The sequence below is a fragment of the Bos taurus genome, chromosome 27 (assembly GCF_002263795.3).
Source record: "Bos taurus isolate L1 Dominette 01449 registration number 42190680 breed Hereford chromosome 27, ARS-UCD2.0, whole genome shotgun sequence".
Classification (NCBI taxonomy): domain Eukaryota; kingdom Metazoa; phylum Chordata; class Mammalia; order Artiodactyla; family Bovidae; genus Bos; species Bos taurus.
The window spans coordinates 20,166,324-20,175,846 of record NC_037354.1 but is presented as its reverse complement, the minus strand read 5'-3'; the positions used below and the strand labels follow the sequence as shown (position 1 = coordinate 20,175,846).

At 44.1% G+C, this 9,523-nt stretch overlaps 1 protein-coding gene across 5 annotated transcripts in view; it reads left to right on the top strand.

Annotated features, from left to right (window-relative positions):
- Positions 1 to 419: 419 nt before the first annotated feature.
- Positions 420 to 9,523, top strand: part of MICU3 (mitochondrial calcium uptake family member 3) — a 78,052-nt gene continuing 68,948 nt past the window's right edge. For 3 of the 5 annotated variants that reach the window (XM_005225991.5, XM_005225989.5, XM_005225990.5), the window contains exon 1: positions 623 to 1,033. In XM_005225991.5, coding sequence (XP_005226048.1) covers positions 644 to 1,033 — 390 coding nt within the window. In that variant the 5' untranslated portion in view covers positions 623 to 643. Of the gene's footprint in view, positions 502 to 622; positions 1,034 to 9,523 lie in introns of those variants that run through there. The other 2 variants (XM_059882252.1, NM_001206097.2) reach the window with 2 other exon arrangements.

The window sequence follows — 9,523 nt, the reverse complement described above, 5'->3', positions numbered from 1 at the left end:
CAAACACTATCAGCCTTCTCCCATCAAAATATCAGAAACTGTCACGTAATAAAAAAAATTCTTTGACTTAATAGTTTTATGACTTGAGCCAAATTTTTATGTGCCATTTTCTGTCGCAACGCCCGAAGATACAATTGCAAATTATTCACGGTCTATCCGAAGATGAGAATACCGTTAGGGGTTGTGACTTTCTTAGCGGGGCGCGAGGCTGACGGAGACCCACCCCCGAGAAGCAGAGGCGGAGGACCCAGTCAGCGGAGGGGCGCCGGGACACCCTGGCAACCGAGGGCTCGGCCCAGCCCCGCCGACCCGGGCTGTCGCCTGCGGTGTTGGGTTTTCGCGCAGTCAGGTGTCTTCGGAGGCAGGCGCAAGATATTTATGACCGCGGGGTTGGGCCGGGAATGCAGAGCCGAGGAGCAGCCGGTTGTGCCTCCTCCCAGGGCTTTTTCGCAGCCAGAGATCCCCCTCCTCTACACCCTTTAGCCGAAGGCGCTCCGACAGGTGACTCCAGTGAGGGGCGGCAATCTTAGGGTCGCTCTCGGCCAGCGACGAGGCTCGGCGCACCGACTTCTCGCGAGGTTTCGGGCCCCCCTCCACCCCCCTCACCCGCCCCCTCCTGGCTGAGGCGCCGGCAGCTCCCGCTATGGCTGCGCTGCGGAGGCTCCTGTGGCCGCCGCCTCGGCTGCCGCCTCCGTGCTCGCCTCATCATCCCGCCCATGGGCCGTGGGGGCGGCCTGCGGGGACAGCCCCGGGCCCTCCGGGCCGGCCCTTCTCCTGCCGGGAGGAGGACGAGGGGGCTGTGGCGGAGGCGGCTTGGAGGCGGCGGCGGCGCTGGCGGGAGCTGAGCTTCGCTGCCGCGGCCGGCGGGGGTCTGGTCGGCCTGGTGTGCTACCAGCTGTACGGGGACCCCAGGGCCGACTCCGCGCGGGCGGCGGGCCCCTGGCTCCCCTCGGACAGCGCGGCCGCAGAGCCAGAGGACCCGCCCGGCGGCGGGGGGCTGTTCCCCATCCCGGTCGCCGCTGCCAAGGAGACGGTACGTGCGTGGGAGCGCCTGCGCGCGCCTGGGCGGGCCGGCAGGTGACTCCCGGGGTGAAGACCGCCAGGTGTTAACACCTGAGCGCCGGGAGAGACGGGGTGACGGCCGCGCGGGGCGCGCGTGAGACCGGACGTTGGGGGTTGTCGCGGTGTGACTCTGGGGCCGCCGATCAGGGACGTCCTGTGAGCGAGACCGAAACCTTCTAGGCCGGGCAGCCCAGACTCGGGCAGCCGAGTCTGTTCACCCAGCGTGGGGAAGACACACCTGGTGCATCACATGTCTTGACGCATCACATCAGGACCTTTAGGTTGCTGCAGCCGCCACCTAGCCACCAAAGCCCAAACCCACGACAAAATTAAAAAAACCCTGACCCAGCAGAAGCCAAGGGCAAGACAGGCTGAAAGTCATGGCAGAAAGGGCTGCATACGCGAGAGAACGTACTCCCAGGCAGAGCCGGCCTCAGCGCATGATCAAGGAGGTTCAGCACCTTAGGAGCGAGCGCATCAAAGGCGTGGTCTGAGATCCCAGAGGCCACTGCATTATTGTAAGGAGGTTTATGAGTCCCAAGAGCGGAAATGCCAAAACTGTGTAGCCTCCTTATATGTCAGAAAGAACGAGTGAAGATGTCACCAGATTAAAAAACAACAATTATTCAAGAAGTGTATTTCTCTCCCTCCTCCCCTAGTAAAGCCAGATACTCTTAAGTACGATCAATAAGCGAGAAGATGGATAGGACAGTAAAAGTAGGAAACTGAAAGAGGATTAACTCTTGTAGAGAAACTTCAGAGGAAACTGTTCAGGTATCATCATGTGGTTGACAATATAAGGTAAAGGTGAGTATAAGGCAAGAGTGAAAAGAGGGGCAGGAAGCTTTTGTCTTATTAGTGTATCAAGAATCATGCATGACTAGGAAGTCATTTAGGAAAACTCTTGCAAGACAGGAAGAGTGTGAAGGGCTTAGATGACAATAATTGGGGGAAGAGACAACTATTCTGTTTTGAACTTTCATATAATTTATATACTCTTTATTCTTTGCCCAAATCGGTGATGGTGATCTGATGTAAGTTCATCAGTTCTTTTGGTGGAGATTGTTGATGTAGAGCAGGGAATCTATGTTAAGGACCTTCTAGTAGCAAATCACAAATACATAGCGTAAAGTATATTTATACAGTGAATGGTTAAAATACTAACAAATACCCTCAACCTTCACCCCCTTCACCGCGTCACAAACACATGTTAAGCTTGTGTCCTGTTTAACCAAGTGAAAGTGAAAGTGAAAGGCGCTTAGTCGTGTCCGAGGCTTTGCGACCCCATGGACTATACAGTCCAGGGAATTCTCCAGGCCAGAATACTGGAGTGGCTAGCCTTTCCCTTCTCCAGGGGATCTTACCAACCCAGGGATTGAACCCAGGTCTCCCACATTGCAGGGGGTTTCTTTACCAGTTGAGCCACAAGGGAAGCCTTTTAATCAACCTCAGTTATCTGGGAACATTGAAGATTCAAATGGTATTTTCTTCTTTCTAACAAATCAGTTTTACTTTTAAAGTTGAGAGAGTGTCATGCAGTTTTTGAAAGCCCACACTCAGAGAGCTGGGACTCTGGTTTTATCACTTCCTAGTTGTGTCATTACTGAAACTCAATGCCTGTATCCTCATCTGTGAAATTAATAGTCTGTCTCATAGAGTTGTGACAGTTAAATGAGTTAATATATTTAAAGGAGTTAGAATGGTACTCCTAGCATGTAGTGAGCATTCAGCAAATTTTTATTTTTATTTTATTCATTTGTTTACTTATTTATTGTCTGTATTTATTTACCTACATTATTATTGCTTGCTGTTTATAAAAATTCTTGTACATTGTTTTAAAAATCAAATAATACTGAAGTTGTGTCTTACCCTTATTCCTTTTGCATTTTATTTTTCCTATCCTCTGAAAACTTTTATAATCTTTTTATCCCTGGTGTTTGAAAATTTCAGGATAATGAGCTTTGGTGTGGGCATTTTTTTGTTTACTGTGCCTTATACTTAAGGATCCTTTCAGTAAGGAAATTCACATCTGGAAGTTCTTTGTACTTTTCTTGTATTATTTCTTGGACAGTTTCTTCTCTGTTTTCTTTTTCTGGAATCTGTGTCAGTTTGAAGTTACACTTCCTGACAGATCCTAATCTAATTGAAATTCTAATCTGACTTACATTCTAGCTTTTTAATCTGTTTATTTGATATGGGAAGTATCTTTGATCTCCCAACCTGCCTTTTAAATGTTTTATTTCAACTATCCTAATTTTTTAATTCAAAGAACTATTTTGTGTTCTCTGCTGTTCATGTGTTTCAGCATTCTGTTTTGTTTTATGGCTGCTAAAGTTCTCTTTGTATCATAAGAATATTAATTATAGGATTTTTAAAAATTGTCTACTACTCCATGCATTGTGTTGTTTCTTCCAGATTTTTTTTTTTTTTTTTCGTTTGATTTTCTAAGCTCTCACTTCCTTTTTGGAGGTTTTCCTTGCTTACTTGTGGTTGTTGCCTGTCTGAATTTGAGAAGCTCTTTGTACCTGAGCATGACTTTTCATTTGGTAATCTGGGCTTTTCATTAGGGTGGCATCCAAATGTCAGTATTTTAAAAGTCTTTTTCTCTGGTGTCATTGCACTTCTGTAAAGAATAAGTGAGTTGGGACGAGCAGTTGTCTTCTGGATTCAGGCACAAGTGCATGTTCGTGTGAGAGCATGTGTGCTGGGGGAATGTCCAGGGATGGGCTTCCATCCTGTTATCTCATCCTCTCTTTTCAGCCCCACTGCTTGCTCTGCTTCCACGACAACATGTGTTCCCTGGGCCTCATCCTTTCTAGGGTCTGTGCTGACAATCAGCCAACTTCTGTTTGGCCTCCTCCTCCAAGGCACCCAGGGAGTGCCTCTGCTTCTCTAGGTCAATTATCACTCCTCCAGGCCTTCAATTGTACAAGTCTGATGAATTCTCTTGAGTGTTTAAGTCTCCTTTCCTTTTTTGCTTTTTCAGTCCTTGTGTGTTTACACCTTTTGAGAGATTCATTTATTGTGATCTTAATGTGGTTAGAGGAGGAAGGGGCTGAAAGTCATGAGTTCAATCTGCCATGTGTCAGAAATAGTTTCAACTAGAGTTGTCTCTTCGTTTATTATGCTTATATTTGATTTCCCTGAAGTGGTAGAAGTGATTCCTTTTGATGTTTCATACTATAGCTAAGAAACTTTGATTTATAAAGCCTCTTTTAAGCTTCATTTTATACTGAACATAAACCTAGCATATAAATTAACCTGTAGCTGTTATGAGAATAATATAACTGATGGGAGTGAACAACAGTAACGTACAGACATACAGTTCTGTTACCTTGAAGATGTTTGTTTTAAAGACACTGCCTCTGAACTTCCTCCAGAAGGCCTTCCCTGATAGATTTGTTCAAATACCCCTGCTTATCCTGTATTCCCAGATGATGACTTTTTGCAGTTTTTTGTTAACTCTCTTTCCTGCTGTCTTAGTCTTTTAAGGAGCAGCATAGTGTTGGTCTTGATCACCTTTATATCTTCATTGCCTGGTATGGAGCCTATTCCTGGTTTCTTGTTGTTTAGTCCCTCAGTCATGTCCAACTCTTTGCCACCCCATGAACTGTAGCCTGCCAGGCTCCTCTGTCCATGGGATTCTCCAGGCAAGAATACTGGAGTGGGTTGCCATTTCTTCCTGCAGGGATCTTCCCGACTCAGGGACTGAACCCACATCTCTTGTGTCTCCTGCATTGGCACACAGATTCTTTACCACTGAGCCTGCAGGGAAGCCCTCTAGTCCTAGTAGGCACACAGTAAATATTTGTTGAGCAAATAAACCCATGCTAAATATTTGCCCAGGACATACACATTTGAAAAGACACAACCCCATTCTGTGAGAATTAATAGTTTCACATTTTGTTCAACTAAAGTAGTTATTTATAGCATTAGAATTGGGAAGACTTCAGCCAGGGTCAAAATTCCAGGCTTTGGGAGACCAGACCACATGACATTGTATTTATTTTAATTGCGCAAGCTTGGCTTGCCAAAATTTTTCTGTAAATATGGACTTGAATGTTATATGTTATAGAGAGATGTTGACAAGATTTTGTTTAGAACCCTACAGTTAACCTTAAAACACTATTTTTTATCAGTGGAAAAATTTTTGTTCTAAAACTGCCTTTCTGTTTCAGGGTCAGAATTTTTTAAATCTGCTAGGTTGCTTAACATACCTTAACCTACTATTTTACATATTATTTGTAAGGCATGACCTATTTTATGATTTGTTCATCTTAAGAAGAAAAGAGAACAATATTTTTTTATTTTTTATCTCTTTTGTGTATTTCTATAATAAAGACCAGTGATCATGTATTTTTAAGTTTCTTTTGCTGTATACCTTTTCCAACCTCTTTTTAAGGCAACACATTTTGATACTTGAGGTAATGCTTCTTCTTTCTCAGAATATTGAAGAACTTGCCAGATGTGTAAATGTAGCAGAATTTTATGAGAGGAGTCACATAGATGGGAAGCTGAAGATAGGTAAATTCTGTGTAGAATAACCTAGTTGTATAGGAAGTTAAACTAGGTGAACCTCTCTTTTGTTTTCTTGGTAGAATCTGGGTTTCCCAGGTGGCTCAGATGGTAAAGAATCTGCCTGCAATGCAGGAAACCTGGGTTTGATCCCTTGGGTGGGACGATCCCCTAGAGAAGGGCATGGCAACCCACTCCAGTACCTTGCCTGGAGACTTCCATGGACAGAGGGGCCTGATGGCCTACATACAGTCCACAGGGTCACAAAGAGTCCACTAACACCTTCACTTTTTCACTTTCAGGATCTGGTAGATTTATTTGTCACAGGGTGGCCAGGTGAGATGCTATTGCCTCTTAGGAGAGAATGTTAGAGGGTATGGTTCTCCACATTCTTGGTTAAAAAGAAAATACACATCAAGCAGTTTATGTTGTTTCATTTTTGCTGTGCTTTGAGGCTTGTGGGATGGTAGTTCTCTGACTGAGGCCCTCAGTAGAGAGAGCATGGGATCTAACCACTAGACCACCTAGGAATTTCCATGGCAAGCAGTTTTTACCAGTGACATTTCTTTAGACAAGAGATGGTTGTGGCTTTACTAGGAAAATGACAGTGAGGCACTTAGAAGTTGCTGGATGGGAGAGAGATTAGGCGGTCAACAGGATTTGGCAGTTGCTTGGTCTTCAGGAATGTGAGAGATGGAAGGGTCTAGGATGAGATTCAAGTTTTTGTTTTGGGTGACTTGGGTGGGTAGTGCAGTAGTTCACTGAGACTAGGTCCTCAAGAGAAATAACAAAAAGACAGGTTAGGGGTAGTGTACATGGATGATGAATTTTTAACTTGCATAGTGGATCAAAGGATCTTTGGACAGCTGAAGGGATGTTTCCAGCTCAATACATAGGTCAGAAGCACTGAAGAGAAATCTGTACTATAGATACTGACTTGGGAGTTGTCAAGTGTTGAAAGTCATAAGAATGTATGACATTATTCGGAATACACATAACAAGAGAAAAGCTCTTAAGGAGAGAGCCCTGGTGAGCATCAGCAATTTACAAGACCAACAGAGAAATGGAACTCTGCAAAAAGCTGAGACCCAGACAGATTAAAGAAAGCCAGGAAGGTCGTGGAAGCCAACAAAAGATAGCAATTCAAATATTCTAAAGTTTATTACTCAAAAGTGCTATCATGAACTAAGTATTTAACTTTCAAAAATTTTGCACCTATATATCACCAAATAATTAAAATCTAGAATTTATCCTGAGTCATTATGGTAGTTACTTAAAAGGTTTTATAAAACTGTAGACAAGGAGGCAAATTTCTCAAGGAGCCTTCCACCTGCTGGCAAATTATAAGAGAATAGCACTTGTGTCTTCTCCCCACATCCCTCCCCACACCCCTCATCTCTCAGGATTTGAAACTTGGCTGAAGCCATAGATCGAGTTGAACATTGATCTTCAGTAGAATGGTGAAAACTGGGAGGATATGGAAAAATGAACCAGAGTGGAGTGATCTAAATGTCAAGATTTATAAGGGCAGAAGTTGCTGGGATTATAGGGGGTGCATTGTTTGATGATCACCTGATAGAAAAATTCTAGAAACATGACTCTTCCATGTTTCGGTGATATGTTTTATTCAGGGCTTAGATTCTCTTAAAATCTGTAGAGAAAGTGGCATTCTTCAATGCATATGTAATTCAGGTACCTGCAGCTGTGCTCTGTTAATTGTAGGTGGGTACAGTGACTCCCTAGGAAGTTTTATTCCTTTGGAAAAAAAAGTTACTGGGGGACAGATGGGACAGTTACCTTACCTAGAAAAATGGGTGGAGACACTCTGGTGTAACTCCTGATTCACTCACAGTATCACATACTAGTCAGAAGCAATTTGATCTTCACTTAATGTTTAGCTTCTACCTGGGAAAGTACAGATCTTCCTCCCCTTTCTTTCCCTCCTTTCCTCCCTCTACAGTGATCTCTGCCCAAGGCTGCTTGTGATTGCCCTGTTGTAGTCGTTCAGTTGCTAAGTGGTGTCTGACTTTGCAGCCTCATGGACTGCAGCATGGCGGGCTTCCCTGTCCTTCACTATCTCCCAGAGTCTGCTCAAACTCATGTCCATTGAATCGGTGATGCCATCCAACCATCTCATCCTCTGTTACCCCCTTCTCCTTTTGCCTTAAGTCTTTCCCAGCAATGAGGTCTCTTCCAGTGTGTTGGCTCTTCCCATCAGGTGGCCAAAGTGTTGGAGCTTCAGCATCAGTCCTTCCAATGAATATTTGCAGTTGATATCCTTTAGGATGGACTGGTTGGATCTCCTTGCAGTCCAAGGGACCCTCAAGAGTCTTCTCCAACACCACAGTTCAAAAGCATCAATTCTTGGCTGCTCAGCAAAGAAATAGAGGAAAACAACAGAATGGGAAAGACTAGAGATCTCTTCAAGAAAATTAGAGATACCAAGGGAACATTTCATGCAAAGATAGGCTCGATAAAGGACAGAAATGGTATGGACCTAACAGAAGCAGAAGATATTAAGAAGAGGTGGCAAGAATACATAGAAGAACTGTACAAAAAAGATCTTCACGACCAAGATAATCATGATGGTGTGATCACTCACCTAGAGCCAGACATCGTGGAATGTGAAATCAAGTGGGCCTTAGAAAGCATCACTATGAACAAAGCTAGTGGAGGTGATGGAATTCCAGTTGAGCTATTTCACATCCTGAAAGATGATGCTGTGAAAGTGCTGCACTCAATATGTCAGCAAATTTGGAAAACTCAGCAGTGGCCACAGGGCTGGAAAAGGTCAGTTTTCATTCCAATCCCAAAGAAAGGCAATGCCAAAGAATGCTCAAACTACCGCACAATTGCACTCATCTCACATGCTAGTAAAGTAATGCTCAAAATTCTCCAAGCCAGGCTTCAGCAATACATGAACCGTGAACTTCCAGATGTTCAAGCTGGTTTTAGAAAAGGCAGAAGAACCAGAGATCAAATTGCCAACATCCGCTGGATCATGGAAAAAGCAAGAGAGTTCCAGAAAAACATCTATTTCTTCTGTATTGACTATGCCAAAGCCTTTGACTGTGTGGATCACAAGAAACTGTGGAAAATTCTGAAAGAGATGGGAATACCAGACCACCTGACCTGCCTCTTGAGAAACCTATATGCAGGTCAAGAAGCAACAGTTAGAACTGGACATGGAACAACAGACTGGTTCCAAATAGGAAAAGGAGTATGTCAAGGCTGTATATTGTCACCCTGTTTATTTAACTTCTATGCAGAGTACATCATGAGAAACGCTGGACTGGAAAAAGCACAAGCTGGAATCAAGATAGCCAGAAGAGATATCAATAACGACAGATATGCAGATGACACCACCCTTATGGCAGAAAGTGAGGAGAAACTCAAAAGCCTCTTGATGAAAGTGAAAGTGGAGAGTGAAAAAGTTGGCTTAAAGCTCAACATTCAGAAAACAAAGATCATGGCATCTGGTCCCATCACTTCATGGCAAATAGATGGGGAAACAGTGGAAACAGTGTCAGACTTTATTTTTGGGGGCTCCAAAATCACTGCAGATGGTGACTGCAGCCATGAAATTAAAAGATGCTTACTCCTTGGAAGGAAAGTTATGACCAACCTAGATAGCATATTAAAAAGCAGAGATATTAGTTTGCCAACAAAGGTCCGTCTAGTCAAGGCTATGGTTTTTCCTTTGGTTGTGTATGGATGTGAGAGTTGGACTGTGAAGAAAGCTGAGCGCCAAAGAATTGATGCTTTTGAACTGTGGTGTTAGAGAAGACTCTTGAGAGTCCCTTGGACTTCAAGGAGATCCAACCAGTCCATTCTAAAGGAGATCAGTCCTGGGTATTCTTTGGAAGGACTGATGCTGAAGCTGAAATTCCAATATTTTGGCCACCTCATGCAAAGAGTTGACTCATTAGAAAAGACCCTGATGCTG